The following is a 24,880-nucleotide window of genomic DNA, read 5'->3' on the forward strand; positions in this document are numbered from 1 at the left end:
ACCCAAACTCACATCCATTGAGTCGGTGGTGCCATCCAACCATCTCATCCTCTGTCATCTCCTTCTCCCGCCTTCAGTCTTTCCCAGCATCAGGGCCTTTTCAAATGAGTCAGCCCTTCGCATCAGGTGGCTAATGTATTAGAGTTTTGGCCTCAACATCAGTCCTTCCAATGAACACTCAGAACTGATCTCCTTTAGAATGGACTTGTTGGATCTCCTTGCAGTCCAAGGGACTCTCAGGAGTGTTCTCCAACACCACAGTTCAAAAGCATCAATTCTTCGGTGCTCAGCCTTCTTTATGGTCCTACTCTCACATTCATACGTGACTACTGGAAAAAGCATAGCTTTTGACTATATGGACCTTTGTCGGCAAAGTAATGTCTCTGCTTTTTAATATGCTCTCTAGGTTGGTCATAACTTTCCTGCCAAGGAGTAAGCGTTTTTTAATTTCATGGCTGCAGTCACCGTCTGCACTGATTTTGGATCCCAAATAAATAAAAGTCTGTCACTGTTCCCACTGTTTCCCCATTTATTTGCCATGAAACTTGACAATAAAGTTTACCAAAAATTTTTAAAAGAGAAGGGGATCAAGATCTCAAGCTGTATTCTCCCCAGAAGCTTCTGGTCTTCTCTGCAGCCAGGCCACTGCCTGCTGCCAAATTGCCCTGCATAAGATGAAGTGGAGAGGCAGCCATGTAGCTATGGGGTTGGTAGATGGGCGGAGCCCTGACAATGCTTTTCCCAGGGTTCCTCCTTGCCTTACCCATAAATCACCAAGGGAAGCCACTAGAGTGACTTCTCACAAGTCTTTTCCCAAGTAACTTTTCACCTAGGCAGACAAATGATTGGCAGTGTCTCTCGTGGAATGATTTTAGGTTGTCTCCATCAGGCACTAGGCTACATCCACCGTATGGAAGTGCTCACTCACTCCATGCAGAGCACTGGGCCTTTAGACAAGGATCCCAACCCTCACTAGCAATGCCACAGCACTATTATCACCATCTACGGAAGAAGAAATGGAACCTCAGATATTCCAAACCACAAAGTCAGTAAGTCACAGAGCTGGAATTTGAAACCACAAAACCAAATCTGGCTCCTAAATCATTGCTCTAATTTCTATCCCACCATCCTCAGTAAGAAGAGCTAACCCAAAATGAAGCAACATAGGAGAAGCCTGTTTACTGTAATCAAAATATCGCAGAGAGTCGGACACGACTGAGCGACTGATCTGATCTGATCTGAAGGCATCACAAAGAAAGATATAAACTCAATATAATATGCAACTATGAAGTAGTGATAAAACAGATATGGTTTGGAGCTGAGGTGGCGTGGGAGGGAGAGTGGGTGGTGGGCAAGGATTAGAATGTTTGGTAAGAGAAACCTGAATCTGAAGAAGTTTGGGTCAACCGTGCCTCCTTCAGTTCAGTTCAGTTGCTCAGTCGTATCCGACTCTTTGCAACCCCAAGAATACAGCATGCCAGGCTTCCCTGTCCATCACCAACTCCCCCGGAGCTTGCTCAAACTCATGTCCATCAAGTCGGTGATGCCATCCAACCATCTCATCCTCTGTCATTCCCTTCTCTCCTGCCTTCAATCTTTCCCAGCATCAGGGTGTTTTCCAATGAGTCAGTTCTTCGCATCAGGTGGCCAAAATATCGGAGCATCATCTTCCGCATCAGTCCTTCCAATGAATATTCAGGGCTGATTTCCTTTAGGACGGACTGGTTTGATCTCCTTGCAATCCAAGGGACTCTCAACAAGTGTTCTCCAATACCACAGTTCAAAAGCATCAAATTTTTCGGCACTCAGCTTTCTTTATTACCCAACTCACACATCCATACAGGACCACTGGAAAAACCATAGCTTTGACTAGACGGACCTTTGACACCACAGTTCAAAAGCATCAGTTCTTCAGTGTTCAGCTTTCTTTATGGTCCAGCTCTCACATCCATACAGAACTACTGGAAAAACCATAGCTTTGACTAGACGGACCTTTGCAGCAAAGTAATGTCTCTGCTTTTTAATATGCTATCTGGGTTGGTCATAGCTTTTCTTTCCAGGAGTAAACGTCTTTTAATTTCATGGCTACTCAGGCAAGCCCAGATGAGGACATTTTCACAAAGAAACAAAATTTTTATCATTTAAGTGAACTACCCGTTCATTGCTCTCTGGTTTCAGCGAGAAAGAGATGGCATATTCTAGAGTTCAAGGGAAGGGCTACTTAAGGAACTGTGGGCAGAGATAAGAGAATCAAAGCAGCAGGGCTGGGGAACACCTGGACCAGCGACAGGCCCAGAGGAGGAGCAGAGGAGACGGCACCCACAGGGGCTGTGAGCAGAGAGGGTGGAGAGGAACCCCTCCACCTCTCTCACCCACTGCCAGCACAACCAGGGCCTGGGAAGGCACCCAGAGAACAAGTGGACAGTGTAAACTGGACAGTGGCCAACACAAGTGCTGAGAGTGGACACAACCGCTTTCATCAGACCCAACTTCGAATGGTAACTCCACAGCACCAAAGGATTTATGACGAAGGGCATCCGAGATCCAAATCCCAGGCATGGGGGGGCTCCTCCCCTGAGTCAAACTTGTCACGGTCATTTCCGGTCCCCAAGGCCTGGGACACAGTAGGCACTCAATAAATGTCTGTTAAAACCTGTATTCCCTTTATTATGTAAAAGTTTCTCTCAGGCTCAGGCTCTGAAAGGCCACGGGTTTACTGCATTTTTTGTTACCTGCCAACTAGCGAAGACCACAAAAGGCTGGGGTGGACCCATAAAACAGAGGTAATGAATAAGTCATTTCTAACAAGGCTGGTTTTATAGGCATCACACCTCTGCTGGGCCAAATGGGCTCATTTTAGAGGTGAAATCTATTCTGCGAGTGCGGAGACCAAAAAAAAAAAGAGAGAGAGAGAGCCGTGGGCGGCACTAAAAGAAAAGGGAGGCGTTCTGGGTCGGCGCTCAACCACAGCTCCTACTCCAGAGGCGCTAACTTCCACTGACGGGGCCCGTGGGTTTGGGGTTCAACATCCGTAGAAATCTCCAGAGCCTTCATTAAGCCTTGCCGGTGTAAAACGCCCGCCATTTGTCCGAGGCCAACACAAACAGGCTCCTAACGGAGTTAGGAGTGTTGGCTGGGAAGCCAAGAAAGCTCCGGGTGGGAGCCCAGGCCGCAAGCTGGAACGCGAGTGGGGCGGCCCATCGCGCCTCACCCTGCGGGGGCACGTTCTGACTGGCGCACACGCACGTAGGCACGTACACGCACGCATGCGCACATATAGATGTGACCGTTCCCCACCTCAGCCATGTTGGGGCGAGCAGCGGGTCTAGAGCCCTAGGCCCAGGGCTGTTTTTTTTTTTTTTTTTTTTTTTGAATCATCAGAAGGCCCCCCACCCCGCTCTCGCAACTCATCCCAAACTACGTGCCTGTCATTCGCAGCCTGGCTTTGACCTCTCTGGAGCGCTGTGTGTGGGAGCAGGAGATAACCAGCACAGAATTGCCCACAGCTCTGCTCCAGACTAGCTGGGAGGCTTTCTTTTTAGAACGAGAAAATCCCCAGCTCCCCTTTCACCTTTAACATTCAAGAGTGAGTGTTTTGTCCCAAATGCTAAATGCTCAAGTTAAAACTGGAACATCCTCTCTAGGATTCCAAAATTAAAATACACATGTTGCCTGCAAAGAAGAGAGGTGGCCAGTATGAGGACGATTCAGGGAAGGCAGAGAGAGTTTTCTACTCCAGTCCATTTATTTTAGCAAAACCTCATTTGGTCAACTGTTTTTGTACATGACACTGGAAAATTCAGAGAGTCCCAGAGGATATTACATTGGAGGGGAAAAAAGGGGCCTGTGAAGGCATTCCCTTCTGCCCTACAAGGAGAGGACGGACAAATTCGCAAGCAAGCATTCCAAGGAGACGGTCTAAAATCTGCATTTTAGGAAGCCTTACTAGTTGATGGGAAGGAGCAGCTAGCTGATGAGCCAGTGTGTACTTAGTTATAGTTTCGAAACTGGAAAGCACTTTAATAACAGATAAACTATTGCAACTTTTTTCTGAAGCTCCATCTTTCCAGTCTTGCTCTGGGGTACATCAACAGCTGATTCTTTTAAACTGTTTAATGTGATGTTAATGAAGCCCCCAACACACCTGGATAAAGGGTGACAGCTAGATTGAACCGGGCAGCCAATCTGAGCCTGGTGGGCTGTTTACTGTTGGCCTGTCCCCCAAGGCTTGTCGGCTCTCCCAGACACAGGAATGGAAGATGTGTTTCACCATACTTCAGTGAGAAATGCCAAAACATTTTTTAAGTTTTCAAACAAAACACACTTATTAAATGCCTACTACAGGCAAAATACTGGAAAAGGGATACAAAGATTAACAACATATGGTCCTTGCCTTCAAATGATCTTGTATTACAGTTTAATAGGGTAGACAGATATTCGTAACTACAACCGCATTTGTGCACCACTCCCCCACCACCAAATTTTAACCTTCATATAAAAGTAAGCAGTCAGATCTAAGGTTCCAGTATTGGTATGGGAAACTGAAAGAAAAATTGTAAATCCTGTATACATAACATGGTCATCACTGGAATTTTCCTGGATCAGGGTTGAGAAGTCCTATGCTGAGCATAAAAGATCAACTAGTTGTCCTCAAAGCATGTGGCTCTGAGGTGCTTTATGTTCCATAATTTAGAACTTCTTAAAGATATATTCTAAAAATTTTCTACTTGCTGGCCCATTGTGAGGATCGGATGTGCCCATAGTCCAGTACAGCAATGACCAGCTATCCAGAACCATTACAAACCAGTAGGCTACTGGTTTTACTTCAAATAAAGAAAACAAGCCCAGGTCCAAATGGAAATTAGTGGCACTCTCTTATCAACTCCTAGAAACAAAAATGTGGTAGCCTCATACTGTCATAAATAACTTAAGTTCTATGCTCTGTGTTAACTTGAAGACACACATCTTTTGAAAAACAAACTCTATCAATAAATTGTGGTAAAACGTTAACCAGTGGTGAATCTACTAGGTAAAAGTTACATGAGATTTGTGTACTATTTTTCACCCTTTCTTTACTTATTTTTTTAAACAAAAAGTTGAGGAGAAACAAAGGGATTTGCTCCAAAAGCTCTCTAAGGCCTCTGCCAGTTCCAACATTCACTGGATGTTTTTGTTCTGCTGTTAATCCTGGAATCATCAAAGACACAGCCTTTGTTTAAAAGGAGAAAAAAAACAAACAATCATCAAGAATACCTTCTAGCACCCGCATCTTAGTTGGATCAGCACAACCCTTCACGCAGTCTGCATGAGGGCTAGGTTGCAAAGGTCACTTCAGGCAAGAACACCTCCCTGAAAAACCTGATTCTGACTGTCACAGGCTGTGCCTCCAGAGGCCCGGAGCTCGAGCAGTCCAAGCGAAGGACGTTCTTTCCTGAGCACAAACCCCAGTGCGTTTCATGAAGCCTTTCAGTATACGTGGAATCAGTGTATTAATAACAGCTTATTGGCACCGAATGAAAAACACACAAGTCTTAATCTTAGGTCTTGAATTGGGTCCAGGTTCTACGTAATAGCTGGCTGGAAGGGATACAGCCGTAAGCATTGCTTGGTGACTGGAGGCTGTGTAGTGAGACCTGAGTTCTGAAACCAGGATTGGTAGCTTAGCAAAATTTACTGGTTGTAGAAAAAAGTAAACTTGCCTCTAGGGAGGTGAGCTCAGCCGCACCATTCTGACAGCAGCCCCTGGTGGCCAGTTTAGTAAAAAGTATTGGCTCCGATGCAGAAAGTTCCGACCTTGCCTTAATGAAGGTTGCTACAAGCAGACGGGCCATTCTAGGTGACAGCTGGGCAGTGATTAGGGAAGCAGCAAAAGTCCAAACTAAGGTGTGCCTGTGAGTCACATAAACTCATCCACATCACTAGGGTTCCTGTCACTTGCATTAACAACAACAACGAAAACAGGAATATTGCCCTTTGAAAATAAGATGAATATGAAAATTTATTTTTAAAGGGCAAGATAATAACATGAGGCAGATAATACTTACCTGGGTTTGAAAGTTACATTCCTTAATTATGTAGAAAACCTTTAAATATGCAAGGCATGTGGACTCCTACACAAAATAAAACATGCCCTGTCTACTTCCCTACACAGTGGGACTCTTCCCTACACCCAGTGCTCTTAATTTCCACACATGCCAAGGAATTCCTACTGTACTATCGGGAATCACTCATATGGCAGAAATTTCTAGAAGATGCTGCTATCATTCATTCAGGGAATAATAATCAAGATAGTAATACGTGAAGTCTGATCTCTAGTGCCACAGACTCACACCCCGTCACTGGATATAAATAGAAAAATGTTCAGAGGCTGACCGTTGGCTTCAAAGGCAGATAGCCGTAGGAAGTAGAAGCCACAAGCTTCAAGCCGACTTCATCGTAAGGTGCACACACTGCATCCTCAGCCATGAGAGAACAATCTGGAAACAATCTGCTGGGCAGCTGCTCTCATCAACAAACTGTTTATTGTAAGAAAGTGGCTGGGTCAAAGGCTAAACATCAACCCGAACCGAAAGCATACAAGCAAAAATCAATAGCGTCCGTGCTAAAGGAAACCCAGGACTTCACAGAAAAGAGGGAGCAAGAAACTTGTGTTTTGTTCTGAAAGGATGGCACTCACATATCTCAATGTGCAGGGCTGTTCTACATGATATTACAAATGGTTACTTACTATCTTCAGAACAGGAGCTCAAATATGGCACTTAAAACATACGGAAATCAATTTTACAGATCACTTCCCAAAAAAAGTTACAACAGCTTATATCTAGTTGCTTCCATCTTGCATTTGTTTTATAAAAGGATCAACACGCTTAAACACAATGCTGCTGCTGCTAAGTCACTTCAGTTGTGCCCAACTCTGTGCGACCCCATAGACGGCAGCCCACCAGGCTCCCCTGTCCCTGGGATTCTCCAGGCAAGAACACTGGAATGGGTTGCCATTTCCTTCTCCAATGCATGAAAGTGAAAAGTGAAAGTGAAGTCGCTCAGTCGTGTCCGACCCTCAGCGACCCCATGGACTGCAGCCTTCCAGGCTCCTCCATCCATGGGATTTTCCAGGCAAGAGTACTGGAGTGGGGTGCCATTGCCTTCTCCAACTTAAACACAATACGTAGATAATATAACCCATCTTTTAAAAAGCCTGTTTAGTAATTGGATTACTGACTGGTATGTAAGAAATTATGTGAAGGAATTGTATTATTTTAGGTGTGACAGTGAAATTCCACTGCTTATATTTTTAAACAGAGTTCTTATCTTTTAAAGACACACACTAAATATTTACAGATGAGAGATCTGCTCGGGGATCTGGGTAAAAAGCTACACATACAGGAGGAGAAGTGGGTAGGAATAGATAAAATGAGATTGGCCAGAATGGAAAACTGTGAAGCAGAGTGCTGAATACATACGGCATCTTTACATTATTTTGTTTACTTTTGTATATTTGAAACTTTCTATGTGTTTATTTTACTTGTGTGCATGGTTCAACAGTCGTTACGAAAGGAAAAATGTTTTCTTAAATAGAAGTATTAACCCACCAGTGCAAATTCATTAATTCACCATAAGGATATGTATACAGAAGGACAGAGATGGTGAAGATGGTGAAGGACAGGGAAGCCTGGCGTGCTGCAGTCCATGGGGTCTCAAAGAGTAGGAAAGGACTGAGCGACTGAACAGCAACAAAAAAGGATATATATACACCCCAGTATTATTAAGTGTCCAACGTGGTTGTTTTCAAGCGGTATCTGATACGAAACTGTTAAATTCTAAGTCAAACAGTGGAGAAGTAGAACGAGACGTTGCGTACATCCCCACTGCGTTCATGACCCACCAAGCCGGAATCTGACAGAAACGATACCACAAGAAGGCATGCCACAGTTTACCTGCGCCACGGGCTAGGAGGACAAACAGGAACTGGTGAGAAAACCCAACCGACAGAAATGACGGGACCAGGCTGTGTTTGAAAACAGGCAGTTTGGCACACAGACTTTGAAAACACAACTTGTTTGTAAACCTGAGGCTCCTACATATTGCACTGTTAATTCTTAAACTAACAGGAAAAGTAATTAGAGAAAGAGCCTGAGATGAAATAAAGCAGAAAGCAAAACACACTTTCATTATGCTTAAAGTAACTGAAAAGTATGTATCAATGACTTCAAACTGCTCCAGTATAAAGATGAAATGGTACTAATCACAAATTCTTTTTTTTTAAACCAACTTTGTGAATAATCACAAATTCTTACCAAAGAATGCTTTCAAAGGAACTGTTTTAAAAGTTAAAAAAAAATTTTTTTTTTTTTTTTTAAATTTTTCTCATCCAGTTGCTTTGCTGGGTCCAGCATAAATACTACAGAGCCCTGGAAAGGATGTGAAAGGTCATTTCATCTACCCTCCCCAGATAGCAGAGAGAGGGTTTGGTAATGAGGACTCAGAGTCCTTTAAAAAGTCATCTTAAAAAAAAAAAAAAAATCCATCTTTTGTGACAAACTCACTAGGCCAAACTTGAGACACAAAACTAATTCCACCCGCATGAAGGGAAAATACATGCAGAGAGGAGAATCTTCAAAAGTACGGACCTTTGACCCTTACAGCATCTTATGTGCTGAAAAGCCACAGAAAAACTCATGTATTTCAAGTTGTCTATGGAAGCCCACAATCTAGAGTAATAATCTAGGCCATTCTAGGCAGAGAGAGCCTGGACATTCCCCACTCCCCCACCCAGAAAAAATGAACCATCGTTTTTAAATTTATGAAACCACAATTTGATGTTTTCTTTTAAAAGATGTATTTCCGTATTTATTGAGATTAACAACAGGAAGGGGAATGACTGGTGCCATCACTCAGTTACTCCCTAATAACTGCTATATGTGGGATTCATTTTTCCTCAGACAAGAAGACAATTTGTCAAATACTTTCCTACGACAAAGAAAAGCAAACCTTTACAAGTATTCTTAAAAAAAACCTTCATTTTTAATTTTTTAAACTTTTGTTTTGCTCCTGGAAGCCAAGTCGATTTAAACTAACATTTTTACAGTTCAGGGTTCAGAAAAGACTCGTGGTTAGTGATACTGACTAATAGCCCAGCAAGGTGTTGCCAGTTCCATACTGGGCAATGCTGGTGACGGTGGCATTTCACTTTGAAAGAGATCTTATTGGGGAACTTATCGTGGAGGTGCAGGAGCTGACTAACGCAGTCCTTCTCTTTGCCAATCACCCCTCTCTCTCCATACTTCAACAGAGGAGACAGCCCAAAATAATGTTGTGAAGCTTCATGTATCAGTGGGAAAGCCCATCTCATTTTTAGCAGCATTATATACATAGCATAAATGCTTATGTATTATAACCTAAGTCTTCACTCATCCTCGGGAATAAGTGGGAAAAAGACCTCTCCACCAAGGAAGATCCTAATTCAGCAGCATTTTCTTTTAAAGTTTTAGTGAAAGCAATTCATATGCTAAAACTGAAAGACTTGAATGCCCCTAAAAAACATCAAGTAAAACAAGTAGTATAAAGGCTCAGAATTACTGCCATTTAAAACCAAGTTCATAGCGGCCATGTGTGAGGGGTCAATTCCCTAGAATTGTCTATAAGGGATAGTATCTCCAACAATTAAGAACAAAATTATAATCTACACACTGGTATTTCTCCCACTGCTTATATCATTAAATATATCATTATCAAAACAAAGCCTGAAAACATTTTAAGAGACAAACATACTCACAAAGCAAGCAAAGGGACCACGCAGAACTGAACGTCTGAGGAACATACAGGACCCGGAAGACTGTAGGTAGCCCAGCGGTGCCTGGACAAGATGCATTTTACTCATAGGCAACCACTGAGGGGCAGAGACGGGAACGCCATCAACAAAGAGAACAGCATTCTCTTCTCATCTCCAAGAGAAAGAGACTGATGGACAGACAGACTGACCCTTGGCCAAGCTTTCCTGTTGGTGACCTGGTTGGCTTTGGTGAAGAAGCCCGAGAAAAGGCACCCAGGACTGACCCAGCCTCCCCCGCTGAGACGCGCCCCGGGGAACACCATCACCCAGAACCCGGGGTGTCGTGGCCCTTCCCGCAAACGCAGTGGAAACAGAGGCTCAAACAGGCCAGCCGGGTCCACAACCGCCTGGCGGCCTTGAAACTTCGGAAACACTTAGAAACATTTTCTCCAGACGGCACAATCCTCCGAGCAACATTCCCAGATTATCAGCGTGAATGGAAAACAAAATGCCATTCCCCAGCCATAATTCACATCCCGGAAAACTGAACTAGAACATTCATCAAAAACAGGATTCGGGCCCCCGAGCCCTGCATTCCTGCACCGCCTGGCAGCTTCGGTGGCCGGGAGAGCCAGGCTCTGACAGTGCTGCTGCAACCACGGTGCCTACCTCAGTCCTGGCCTCTGGCCCCTCATCTGACCACCAGGGGGGCCCTTTGATCATGTGGGAGATGGTACTCATGCCCTGGGACGTTATTTTTCCAGACTTGGGAGACAGAAATCTGTTCTTTGCAGAACATTGCAAGCCTTCCGAGAGACAGCTTCAATCGACTTCCCCAGGAGAGGAAGGCCGTCCCCCATACCCACTCACACATGGCAGCTATTAGGGAGCTGCTGCAGAAGGCAGAAAGCATTTGGTGCGGGAGGACTTTTTCTTCCACGAGAGCCTGTTTCCCATCCACAAATCTGCCCGACTGCACGAGCGCTGGATATAAATAGTCTTGAGGAAATAAAACTACCCCCTCTCTCTCCATCTCTCAACAGGGTCCTGTCCCCGCTAGGACACTGCGGAAAAGGTGCCCCCTCCAACCCGCCACCCTTGCCCCCTCCCAGTAAGGCAGCCAGAGCCGCACCGCAGGGCAAACGCGGGGACCACAGGGCAAATGCGGGGACCACACCAGCTCAAAGTGGAGAGCGACCACACTGGTGCCCATCTGCATTTCCCCCAGCATGTTATCAAGTCTCTGCCTTGACTGTGAGCAGAAGAATTCGCCCCGGAGTCACTTGGAACCTGGCTTGTGGAAACAAGATTCAAGTAAAAATACAGCACATCCAGTAGCTGAAAAGCCTCTCCCCACCCCAACCACCCACCCACCGCCAAAAAAAAAATGAAGGCAGCTCAGGAAAACATCCCACGTATTATTCCTTTTGCATTTCAATGTCAGACTCGTCATGTCGCCTTTGCCGTAGGCATTAGGTTTGATAACAGGAAGTCGGTTAAAACTAACAAAAAAATTTTTCCAGTTGGAGGTGAAGGGCAAAGGAAGAAAGAAAGGAGAGAAAGGGGTCTACGAAAGACCCTTAAAAACCTCCCCAGCTATAAAAGCTTTTAAAGGTTGGCTTTAATCTGCCAGCTGCTCTTTGGCTGTTGCCATATTGTAAAACGGCCGCCTCAACACCGCGTCAACCACATGTCAAAAGCTATTCAGCGTGCACCTGGAATTCCGAGCTCCTCTCGAATGTGGACCTCTCAAAATTATTTTTTAAGCTGTATTTTAGAGGGGCACTAGACGTTTCCCTCTCCTGTGTGTACATTCGATTCAGAACTAGGATTAAAGGTGCAGGGAGGGAAGATTCCATGACAAATAACTATGCTAAAACCAAAGTTGTTTTTTTTTTTTCCTTTTAATTGGAGAATTCTAATTAACTCAAAAAAACACATGAGACCCTTCACTGCTCCACAATCCAGTTTGCTCCTCAGAGGGGCAAGGACCCCCTCCGTGCCCTCCCCCGACTGGCAGGGCCATGTGAGACTCCGATGAGATCCGGACATGGAAAGGCACTACTACAAAGCACGCGAGCAAGATGAGAAACCATCTTCTTGTTTTTCAGAAACTTGCAGAGCAAGGACTCGGAAGCACTCAGGTGTTTGCAGAATGAAGCGGTCTGCGAGAGGAGGGGGTAACACCACGTGACCTGACTTAGTCCAGGTTTCTTCATAAAGCACCCAGCGTCGAAAACGGAATGCCTCAGGTGGAAGGGCAATACAGCTTTTTGACATATTTCACAAGTATTGACACTATCTTTATCGACAATACCTGGGACTTCTCTGGTGGTCCAGTGGTTAAGAATCTGCCTTCCAATGCAGGGGATGTGGGTTCGAGCCCTAGTCAGGGAACTAAAATCCCACATGTGGGGGCTGGTGGGGGGGGCAACTAAGCCTGATCTCTGCATTTAAAGAGACACCCTAGTGCTACAAGGAAGCCCCATCACAGTCAAAATAAAAAAGTAATTTAAAAAAAATGCCTGTTTGCGGTGAGGGGGGACAGGGAAATGTGTCAACCACAAATAATCTAGGGTTAAAATCAAAATGGAATGTTACACTAGTTTTTAAGCACACGTGATCCACCCTACAACTCCACACCACCGAAGCTGCACACACCAACAACACGGTGATGTTTTTGCCCAGTTTCTTTAATAAGAAACCCAGTTGTCACTTCTGGTTATGCTTACATCTTGAGCCCCCGAGGAGAAGGAGCCCCACACCCTCTGGCAGGATGCCTGCTGAGGCTTGGCCTGCTTCCCACACTGGGGGTGCCATCATGACACTAGCTCTGAGCCGTGAGGAAGGCCCAGAAGTAACCCCAGCTTGCTTGTCTCAGAAAGAACCCCATGCTCCCCAGCCCCAAGTGGCGATGTCCCAGGATGAGAGGACAGGTCAGGTCCTCCTCGGCTGCTGCCCTGTGCAGAGAGTGGTGCACAGTCCCAAGCCCCCTCGATTGCTCCAGGGAGGCAGTGGGTGGCGAGGGGGTGGGGGATGGGCGACAGTTCTGTCCCACCCTGTCCAAATCAACCAGCTGCCCCTCTCAACACTAACCCCTGTGACTCCACGGCACAGAGAGGGGGAGTGTGCCTTCTTTCTGCCGTTTCCTTGGCAGAGATTGAAAATAGCAGCAGAGCCCAGAGAAATGGAAACAAGAGGGTGAACTTCTGGACCAACCGGAATTTAGGTCCTGCCAGGGAAAGCACTGTGGCTTTTCTGTAAAGTCGGCATCGCTCACGAACACACTGGTGCCTCCCTCCCCCCGACCCCGTGCAGGAAAGGTGTATCCTGGCTAACTCCTGGTCACCACCAGTGGTGGGAGGCTGTGGTGGCCTTGGATCCTGGGGCGCCCCAGTGGTGCTTGACCCTTGGGCTGTAGCCACTCCTCCGGAGAGGAAGTGATCTGTTTGCAAGCATTCACTACATAGATGCCCGCACGCATGTGGTCTCCTTTGACTAATGGTTCAAAACAGTTTGACGGTCAAGAAACTGCTAGGTCCCGGCAGGGGTCGGGGGGGTGGGGGGCGCTAGAATGAGGAACGACCACCAGGAACATCTTCCAGTCATTGAGCGAGAGGATTGCTGAGGCCCAGAGATGCACACGTGCTGAGCTGGGGGCTTAAACCAACAGGCAGCAGCCAGAGTAGAGGCATTTACTAACAAACTCAAATCCTTTTTGAATAACTAATGCAGGTGTCAAATATCAAACAAACTATCAACTCCTACACAAGAGTACTTGCCCTTTCTTATTAAAAATATTAATCATTACTGCTGGGAGAAATTGAAGGCGGGAGGAGAAGGGGATGACAGAGGATGAGATGGTTGGATGGCATCAACGACTTGATGGACATGAGTTTGGGTGGACTCCAGGAGTTGGTGATGGACAGGGAGGCCTGGCGTGCTGCAGTCCAGGGGGTCACAGAGAGTCAGACACGACTGAGCGACTGAGCTGAACTGAACTGATTAATGACATTGTAACAGCACTTTTAAAAATAATTTTATTTTATTTACTTCTGTCCGTGCTGCGTCTTTGCTGCTGTGGGGGCTTCTCTCAAGCTGGGACGATCAGGCACGCCACACTCTACTTGCGCTGCCGGGTTTCTCATTGTGGCGGCTTCTCCTGTTGTGGAGCACAGGCTCTAGAGCTCAGACTTCAGCAGGTGTGGCCCGTGGGCTCAGTACTTGTGGCTCCTGGGCTCCAGACCATAGGTTCCATAGCTGTGGGCACGGGCTCAGTTGCTGTGCAGCATGTGGGATCTTCCCTGGATCAGGGATCGAACTGAGTCTCTTGCATTGGCAGGCTGATTCTTTACCACTGAACCACCAGGGAAGCCCCAAGTCCTTGGCCTTTTAACATTCAAGTTTTGACCTCTTATGGGATGCCTTCAAAGTCCAATGACATACAGTGATTTGGTTTTTTAAAATCTTTAATAACTGGTTTTGCTCATTATAAAAATAATACATGTCTGTAATAGAATCCCAGACCACCTGACCTGTCTCTTGAGAAATCTGCATGCAGATCAGGAAGCAACAGTTAGAATTGAACATGGAACAACAGACTGGTTCCAAATAGGAAAAGGAGTATGTCAAGGCTGTATATTGTCACCCTGCTTATTTAACTTATATGCAGAGTACATCATGAGAAACGCTGGGCTGGAGGAAGTACAAGCTGGAATCAAGATTGCTGGGAGAAATATCAATAATCTCAGATATGCAGATGACACCACCCTTATGACAGAAAGTGAAGAACTAAAAAGCCTGTTGATGAAAGTGAAAGAGGAGCGTGAAAAAGTTGGCTTAAAGCTCAACATTCAGAAAACTAAGATCATGGCATCTGGTCCTGTCACTTCATGGCAAATAAATGGGGAAACAGTGGAAACAGTGGCAGACTTTATTTTTTTGGGCTCCAAAATCACTGCAGATGGTGACTGCAGCTATGAAATTAAGAGACGCTTGCTCCTTGGAAGGAAAGTTATGACCAACCTAGACAGCTTATTAAAAAGCAGAGATATTATTTTGCCAACAAAGGTCCGTCTGGTCAAGGCTATGGTTTTTCCAGTGGTCATGTATGGATGTGAGAGTTGGATTATAAAGAAAGCTGAGCGCTGAAGAATTTATGCTTTTGAAAGGTGGTGTTGGAGAAGACTCTTGAGAGTCCCTTGGCCTGCAAGGAGATCCAACCAATCCATACTAAAAGAGATCAATCCTGAGTGTTCATTGGAAGGACTGATGCTAAAGCTCAAACTCCAGTACTTTGGCCACCTGATGCGAAGATCTCACTCATTTGAAAAGACCCTGATTCTGGGAAAGATTGAAGGCAGGAGGAGAAGGGGGACAACAGAGGATGAGATGGTTGGATGGCATCACTGACTCAGTGGACATGAGTTTGGGTAAACTCTGGGAGTTGGTGATGGACAGGGAGGCCTGGCATTCTGCAGCGCATGGGGTCGGGGTCGCAAAGAGTCGGACACATCTGAGCGATTGAGCAGAACAGAATTATGTGGAAAATAAAAAGATTTTTTTTAACATTTAATAAAATCACCATTAAGTCCCAAACCCAGAAATATACCCCCATATGTATTCCTTCCAGCCTTTTTTTCCTGTGGACGTATGCATGTGGTGTACAGGTGCTCACACAAGATGTAACGTCATAATTCTGCAGAGAACTGAATTTCAGTCCTGCCCCCAGCGGATTTGCTTAAATGGGAAGACCTTGTGCAGATAAGTTCAGCTGGGCCACCCAGAGTCTGCACCTCCGCGGAACCTCGCCTCTGCGTGGTGTCATGCATGGTGACACCCATGAAGTCATACGTGACCAGATTTTATAGCGGAAATCACATGCTACTATGGTGTCTGGGTGTCAACGAAGGTCTCAGAAACACACTTCTAGCAAATGCCAAGGGTCGGCTGTACCTCGGGTGAGTGTTTTTTCCTACTTGGATCATGTGTTATTTTTTTCCATTTATATCAGTGCAATATGGAAACACATAGGTACCTCATAAATCTTCTGTGCTATTTGCTACAAAGAGTGAGTGTCCAGGCACCAAACTGTATAAACACAGCTGGTATGCAGTAAAACTATTTAGATAGCCAGTGTGTTTATTTTGTTCTTTCATAGGCCATCCTACGGTCCCACCTAGTACACACAGTAAATGTTCAGTGAAAGGTGAATATTATTAACTGTGACTCTGAAATAATTTCTATGGGCCCAAAAGAAAAGTGCCAGCAAAACGACTGGATTACACTATGCAACACTGATGTCGAGAGAGAGGAAAAAAAAATCAAATCGCTGCCTGCTCACCAGGAAGCCTGGCTCAGCAGCGACACCGTGTGGTCAGAGATCTCAGATTCCCAACAGCACAGAGTATTTTACAGGAAGAGGGAAGCAGGGTCTACGGGCATCTATCTAATCCCAAAGGCAGGTGAGAAACCTAAGGATGAGTCATGTGTAACAGATGGTGGATACCAGGATCCTCCCTTTGTAACTTATTTCATGCCGAGCAATGAGATCTATTAAGAAGGAAAACCAAATAGAGAGTACAGTCCAATTCTGTTCCCAGTCTGTCATCCGGATCTTTGCCACGAAGCACCAGCACCATGACCGAGGTGTTCCAAGACGTCTCCAGTTCAGCATCAGAAGAGGAGCCGGGGGACTCGCCCAGAAGGACCATCACAGCCCCCTTCACATTCATTTGCACAATAATCCTTCGGAGAACTTGTATTGCAGAAAAACACACGCTAACACCCTGAATTCCTGCGTCTCCTCCTACAGCAGACTCAAGGTCTTCTAAGAGGAATTAATGACCACTAAAGAATGAAGTCACGTGCTCACTCAGGCCTTCCCAAAGGAAAGGAGAATCCAGAGTGCAGAACGCAGGAGGGAAAGTAGTCCCCAGGACAGACACCCAAGACCCATCAGACCGAGTGCAGGACTCAAAATGAGAAACGAACATTTCTCAGAACTCCTCTTTCCCAAAGATATATAGTAAAGGTCGGCATGCGGTCCGTGCGGAATGTTTGTGTATGTGTATATAAATCAAATATCTGCTTCCCTGGTGGCTCAGATGGTAAAGAATCTGCCTGCAATACAGGAGACACGGGTTTGATCCCTGGGTCAGGAAGATCCCGTGGAAAAGGGAATGGCTACCCACTCCAGTATTCTTGCCTGGAGAATTTTGTGGACAGAGAGCCTGGCAGGCTACAGTAGTCCATGGGGGTCGCAAAGAGTTGGACACAACTGAGCGATTAACACTTTCACTTTTACATTCGTTTTCACATTGTTCAACCTGTGCATCCCCACGGTTTGTTGAGTTGTTGTTGTTATTGTTCAGTTGGTAAGTCATGTCCGACTCTTTGTGAACCCCATGGACTGCCACACAGAAGGCTTCCCTGTCGTCAGTGGGGGTTACCAATCAATAGGAGAAAATGGAACTCCCATCCCCAGGCAGTTAAAAGAACCAGGAGAACAAAAATATGAAGCATCTTCTGTGTATTGTAATATACACAGTTCAGTTCAGTCACTCAGTCGTGTCTGACTCTTTGCAACCCCGTGGACTGCAGCACGCCAGGCTTCCCTGTCCAGCACCAACTCCCAAGGTTTACTCAGACTCATGTCCATCGGGTTGGTGATGCCATCCAACCATCTCATCCTCTGCTGTTACCTTCTTCTCCCGCCTTCCATCTTTCCCAGCATCAGGGTCTTTCCAAATGAGTCAGCTCTTTGCATCAGGTGGCCAAAGTATTGGAGTTTCAGCCCATACACAGACAAATATGTAAAACCTAAGGTTGTGCCCATCCTAAAGAAGACACGGGAAAAGCTAGACTTCCAAACCTCGGCTCACAGGGGATTAAGACAAGAGCAGGTGACTTTCCACTGCTACATCCAAGAGTCAAGAGGCTCAAGTCCCAAGATTGGCACGGTCAGAACTCATGGGAAAGTTCAGAGGGCACTGCCAGGGCCAGCCTGGGTCTGTCTCCCTCCCTGACCTTGGAGCAGGCAGGCACCACTCACGAGTCCAACCTCAGCCCTCCACGCTCAGGAAAGGAGAGGGAGAGATCTAGAAGGGTGACACCCACATTCTAGAGGACGAGAAACCCTCACCCCAAGACCCCACCCCATCCCTCCAACGTGGCGGCTTTCCTGTTGTTCTGCCGCTCAGTCATGTCCAACTCACTGCGACCCCCTGGACTGGAGCATCCCAGGCTTCCCTGTTCTTCACTGTCTCCCAGAGTTTGCCCAAATTCATGTCCGTTGAATCGGTGATGCCATCCATCTCACCCTCTGTCGCCCCCTTCCTATCCTGCCCTCAATCTTTCCCAGCATTAATATCTTTTCCAATGAGCTGGCTCTTCACATCAGGTGACCAAAGCATTGGAGCTTCAGTTTCAGCATCAGCATCATTCCTTCCAATGAATATTCAGAGTTGATTTCCTTTCGGATTGATTGGTTTGATCTTCTTGCAGTCCAAGGGACTTTCAAGAGTCTTCTCCAGCACCACAATTCAAAACATCAATTTTTTGGCGCTCAGCCTTCTTTATGGTCCAACTCTCACATTCATACATGACTACTAGAAAAACCACAGCTTTGATTATATGGACCTTTGTCAGCAGAGTGATGTCTCTGCTTTTTAATAAGCTTTCTAGGTTTGTCATAGCTTTCTATAGTTGTATCTATGAGTTGAAGCTCAGAGGACTGGCTTTATTTCAACACTTAAAGTCACAAAATGGAGCTGATGCTTTGCCTTCTGTTAACTTAACATATAAAACAGAGATAAATGATGTGGAGCTTTGAGGTCTGAGATGAAAGTGCAAACAAAAGTCCTAACATTATCCTCAAGAGCACCCATTAGGAAGAGGGCTGACTGCCTAAAATCTGTGTAATGAAAATGCAATGAATGCTTCTTAAGTGAAAAAAAAAAAAATTAACCATTGCTATAGTTTAAATTTTGGGGGGAATTCTCTGACTATCCAGCAGTTAAGACTCCAAACTTCCACTAAAGGAAGTGCAGGTTCGGTCTTTGGTCAGGGAACTAAGATCCTGCATGCCGCGCAGCACAGCCAAAAATAGAAGAAAAAAAAAGCAAGAAAATGCAATGAATGTTTCTTAGATGAAAAAAAAAATTCATCCATTGCTATAGTTACAATTTTTTATTTTTTTATTAAAAACATCACTTAGTCCTTTTATCCTCGGCACCAGGAACTTATTAGGCACATTATACACTCTTAACTCATTCAATCTCCCAACAACAACAATAATAACATAATAGTAACAATAATAATTGCGCTAAAGTTTAAATAATACAATTTACACAAAACTTTCATAGGTATGATTTCACGTAGTCCTCAAATAATCCCACAAGGTATCCAAATCCTAAATGCTGTCAGATTTTCTACCTGTCTCCTCCAGCTGACATTCCCACCCAGAAAACTCACAGCTCTAGTCTCTGCCAAAAAGTAAGTTGGCCAAGGGACAGAGGACAACGCAAAAAAGAATTCCTCAGGGAATTTCCAACAGTTAGGACTCCGAGCTTCCACTGCCCACAGCCTGGGTTCAAATCCTTGGTCATGGAACTAAGATCCCACAGGCTGTACCCGGGGCTTAAACAAGACAACAAACAAACAAAAAAACACCCAAGAGAAAACGGAGAGCATTCTTCCTCCTTTGGAAATGTTGGTGCAGAGGGTAAAATTTGCTCTTTTCGAGGGAAAGCAGGTAAGTTTAGAGTAACCTGGACTATCAGCTATTTGCTGAAACTACATAGTTATGTCACTAAACTCACAAGTTTACCTACCGAGGAAGAGACAGACCCACAAAATAATATGCTGCAAGTATTAAGAGATGAACAGCTTCACAAAACCAAGGGATTGCTGAAAAGACACACCCGAAGAACCTGGCGTAAACGGAGACAGAAGGCCAAGAAAAACTCTGAATGCATTCCCAGCGCCATGGCATTTTCCTTTTAGACCCAGAGCCCCCTTTGCCACAATATGGCAGGCGTCAGCACAACAGAAACGAGTTGTGGTTTTCCCACCCAAAGATCCCCTGAGAAAGGCCCAAATGAAAACAAAGGCTTTTAATCCCAACTGAATACACTGTGCTTTCCAAATACACTCCTGACACAGAAAACAGTGAGCTTCCCCCGCTCAAGTGGAAAGGGCGATAACTTAAGAGACTTAACACCCTCTAAACTCCAGTGTTCTCCCTCTGCTTTATAGAAACCCAAAAAAAAAATCAGTTATACTTGGACAATTTTCACGTGATTTCCAAACCCAAAGTCAAAAGAGAAACAGAAAATGAAAACAGAAATCAAGGATGTCCTTGGTGGTCCAGTGGTTAAGAACCTGCCTGCCAGTGCAGGGGACACGGGTTCGATTCCTGGTCCGGGAAGATCCCACATGCTGCGGGGCAACCACTAGGCCCTTGAGCTGCAACAAGAGAAGCCCCTGCAATGAGAAGCCCACACGCTAAACCGAAGAGTAACCCCCACTCGCTGCAACTAAAGACCCGGCAAAGCCAAAAATAAATGAATAAGCATTAAAAAAAAAAAAAAGAAATCAAAATTGAAACCCCCAGCCACACAACAACTAGGGGAAGGGTCACCATTCTGAAGAAGGGCATCTGAGGGGGTCCTTCCCCACCACACACTCACCTCGGTCGCCGTCAGCAGGTAAAGAGGCGTTAAGGCAGGAGCTTGCTTTGCGTCGCAGCTTAGGCCCAGCGTCGTCAGGATCTCCATAAGGACTTCGTATCTTCTAAAGTTGCTTGATTTAAGCAGGTTAAAATCCTCTTGTGTTTGCACTACTGGAGAGCTGGGAGGTAGTTCCAAGTGCACCTGAGACGGAAAAGACAGCACTTCATAAATCAGAGGTGCTGAGGGACGTAAGGAAAAGCAGTGTCTTTACTAGTTTTTCTGAAAACGGGAACATGCGTTCTTCTCATTATCAACACTATATAAACCTGGAGCCTGGGCGTTTGGAAAAGAACAACAAGCAGTGAAAAGATTCAAGGGAGCCCGTTAAAATCACAGCTGTGGATGAATGGAGAGAGAAATAAACACGACCATCTGCCTTCCCTGGTGGCTCAGACAGTGAAGAATCTGCCTGCAGTGTGCGAGACCCGGGTTCAATTCCAGGGTTGGGAAGAGTCCCTGGAAAAGGAAATGGCAACTGCCTCCTGTATTCTTGCCTGGGAAATCCCATGGATGGAGGAGCCTGGCAGGCTAACAGTCCATGGGGTCGCAAAGAGTCGGACACGACTATGTGACTACCACTTCACTTCACTTCACCATGTGTAAAATAGAGAGCCGGGGGGAATTTGCTGTGTGACTCAGGGAGCCCAAACTGGGGCTCTGTGACAACCTAGCAGGGTGGGATGGGGTGGGAGGGGTAGGGAGGTTCAAGAGGGAGGGGACATATGTACACCCATGGCTGATTCAAGTTGCTGTATGGCAGAAACCAACACAATATTGTAAGGCAATTATCCTTCAATTAAAAATAAGTAAATTTTTTAAAAGAACTATGAAACTTTGCCTTAGAGATATTTAACCTAATAAATTCTTACTGATGGGAAAAAAAAAATTGTGGCTGTGAAGGCTAAAAAGATCTGCACTAAATGACCATGGATAGTAATTTTCCAGGTCCCAAATTTTATCACTAGTCAGTCACAGGACCTTGGACAAGTCCTTAACATGGTTATAGAACCAAGCATTTAGGAAAATGGATCTGCTGAGAACCCAAATATAGTTGCTGCTGAACTTAGGAGGGCACAGTGAGCCATGCTTGAAGCTCCTGTTCTACCTACTGGTCCTACCACCTAACTGCCAGGGATGGCAGTGGCCTAATTCACCTCTTGAAGAATGTTGGTGATGGGGTGGGAAGGAGAGGAGGGAACATGTGTTTAGTTCAGTTCAGTCGCTTAGTCGTGTCTGACTCTTTGCAACCCCATGAACCGCAGCACGCCAGGCCTCCCTGTCCATCACCAACACCCAGAGTTTACCCAAACTCATGTCCACTAACTCAGTGATGCCATCCAACCATCTCATCCTCTATCATCCCCTTCTCTTCCTGCCCTCAATCTTTCCCAGCATCAGGGTCTTTTCAAATGAGTCAGCTCTTTGCATCAGGTGGCCAAAGTATCGGAGTTTCAGCTCCAACATCAGTCCTTCCAATGAACACCCAGGACTGATCTCCTTTAGGATGGACTGGTTGGATCTCCTTGCAGTCCAAGGGACTCTCAAAGACTTGGGGCTTCATGTGTATATTTAGTTCAGGCTTTGTTGTAAAGTGAAAATTAGAGGAGTTCCACCCATCAGTAGTCTGTGTCTTGGTGTGAAGGAACATACTAGAACTTCTGGCTGCCTTGAACTAGAACTTTCATATCAATGGTCTGTGTCCTGATATGAAGGAATGTACTAGAACGTCTAACTCTCTTGAAATCTGATTTTAACTGAGCATTAGCACCTCGACGACACCAGAATATTGAGGACCAGAAGAGCAACCTGAGCATGTTATTCTCATTTGCTTTTGCCAGGAACAGCTGTGAGTTTCTGTTGCCAGCAGAACTCCCAGCCTTATGTTATAAGAACATCATAAAAAGCCTAGTGGCAGCCTTCAGGCAACTTAAAATCTCTCAATCCCCACTCAAACCTTAACCACAACAAAAATACTGCCCAAATACCCTGACCAAAACAATGCAGTTGTGGAAAGTTGAAGCCAATCTAAAAAGGCTCGCAGAACTGTCCAGTTCCCACATTCCATCGGGTCAGCTGAGGGCGGCCCGCTTCACCCACGACTGAGCCTGATGCCCACTACCAGCGGTCCCCAACCTTTTTTGGCACTAGGGATCATCTTCATGGAAGACAATTTTTCCACGGGGTGTTGGGGGAGTGGGGCAGGTCCGGGGTGATTCAAGCACACTGCATTTATTCTATTCTGATTCCATCAGCTCCACCTCAGATCATCAGGCATTAGATCCTGGGGGCTAGGGACCCCTGCCTTAAACCACCCTGGAGGAGGGAGAAGGCAGAAGATGACATCCTTTAAGGTATCTGAATCCCACTGCATGTCCTCTATGTTGCTACCCAAGGGTGTGCCTCTCCTCTCCAGGGGACAAGGCTGGTGCCGGGACCGACGGTCAGCAAGGCGGTGGGTCACGTTTCATCCAGGTGACCATGTGACTGTCCGGAGATTATCTCTTGCGGGCGGCAGATATCAAATGAGCAAGCTCTGTCTTCACCTGGGGCTGTGGGCGGTGGGGAGTGGAGGGTGGTGGTGTGTGGTGCATGAGTGTTAATGGTACATGTACCCCCTGCACAAAGCAAGTACTCTGGGGGGCTGTTACTGAAGTCACTGTCACAGGAGGGAGATGTGGAGAAGGAAGAGGAGAGCTCCCCCTAGGAGCGGGCCTCGGGATTGCAGGAGGTGAAGGAAAGCATGGACATTGGGAAGGGCTACTGTCAGTTTCTGGAGAAGGAAATGGCAACCCACTCCAGTGTTCTTGCCTGGAGAATCCCATGGACAGAGAAGCCTGGTAGGCTGCAGTCCGTGGGGTCGCACAGAGTCGGACACGACTGAAGCGACTTGGCGGCAGCGGACTGTCAGTTTCAAGATGAGGTGTTTCTACAATGGAGACGGGTCTTCCCTGGTGGCTCAGAGAGTAAAGAATCTGCCCGCAATGTGGGATACCTGGGTTCGATCCCTGGGGTTGGGGAGATTCCCCTGGAGAAGGGAATCGCAGTTCACTCCGGTAGTCTTGCCTGGAGAATCCCCATGGACAGAGGAGCCTGGAGGGCTGCAGTCCATGGGGTCGCAAAGAGTTACACATGACTCAGCGAGTAACACGCATACACAGTGGAGACAAGAAGAGAGGCCACGTCTGCCCCTGTACCTCGCTCCACAAAAAAGGCCACCGGGGCGCATGCTAGCCACACTCACCCTCATGGTCCTCTGCGGTTTGCGACCAATGTCTCGCCCTCCAGCTGTAATGATGTTACCACAGCAATGGGCCCATTTCAGTAACTTGGCTTTGTCTAAAATTAAGGCATTTAGACCAGACCCAAAGCTTTAGTCAAAGCTTTGGTTTTTAGTCATGTATAGATGTGAGAGTTGGACTGTGAAGAAAGCTGAGCACCAAAGAATTGATGCTTTCGAACTGTGGTGTTGGAGAAGACTCTTGAGAGTCCCTTGGACAGCAAGCTCAATAAGGACACAGAATACTTCAAATCCATTTCACAAGCTCTACTTGGACAACTTCATGCCAACGTCCTGGTTCATTTGATAATCGAGTGTCGGCCTTAATCCACAGCCTTAAAATTTTTCCTGCATGTCTGGTCAGGAGAGCGGTACACCAAGATTGCCTTTTTCTGCATGACGATGAATGCCCAAGGCATTAACTAGTTCCCCGGCCGTGAGACCACCACCTACTGTGCAGCTGTGGTTTGCCCTTGAAGCCCTCCTCTTACTGGGTTACATCAATGCTCCATTTACTACAAAGATGAAGACTGTGAAATTGAACAGGCAAAGAGGAAACGAACCAGCCTGTGCTCATATTTATTGGTTGATCTCGGCGGTGCAGTAGTGACATAGGCCTGAGGAGCAAACAGTACTCGGGCACACAGAGAGTGGAAGTCATTTAAAATCAAAAATGACATTCTAATCCTCTGAATCTCATTTTTGAAGCTGCATCATATTGCCTTTTTTTCCTAGGGCAGTGCATGCAGTATCAAATTTTATGACAGTGATGGGGTCAATTTAAATGGTGCAGCAGGCAGATTTGCTATGTAACTCGGAGCAACGGATCGCCACAGTGCCGAATCAATTTTCTAGTACAAGTCTGTGCACCGGGGTGGTAAAATTCACTACTCGAAGCTGAAATACAGCTCTAGGAAGTCAGGTTTTTAAGTGGATTTTCTGAGAATGCGCAGTTACTATAGTTACCATATTTGCAGAGAAAAAAAAGAGGAGCATTTATTAGGCCTCCAAAAACGAATTCATGGGATTTGCAGCCCACATGAAATCAGCTTGGGTTGTACATGTTTATCTGGCCTGATGGTCAGATTTCTTCATTATATG

The 24,880-nt window shown here is 45.9% G+C and overlaps 1 protein-coding gene across 2 annotated transcripts in view; it reads right to left on the reverse strand.

The window, feature by feature from the left end:
* HLCS (holocarboxylase synthetase) overlaps nucleotides 1-24,880 on the reverse strand; it is a 214,403-nt gene that overhangs the window by 143,306 nt on the left and 46,217 nt on the right. For both annotated transcript variants that reach the window (XM_061424628.1, XM_061424624.1), the window contains exon 5: nucleotides 20,461-20,643. In XM_061424628.1, coding sequence (XP_061280612.1) covers nucleotides 20,461-20,643 — 183 coding nt within the window. The remainder of the gene's footprint in view (nucleotides 1-20,460; nucleotides 20,644-24,880) is intronic.

The sequence above is a fragment of the Bos javanicus genome, chromosome 1, assembly GCF_032452875.1.
Source record: "Bos javanicus breed banteng chromosome 1, ARS-OSU_banteng_1.0, whole genome shotgun sequence".
NCBI classification, from domain to species: domain Eukaryota; kingdom Metazoa; phylum Chordata; class Mammalia; order Artiodactyla; family Bovidae; genus Bos; species Bos javanicus.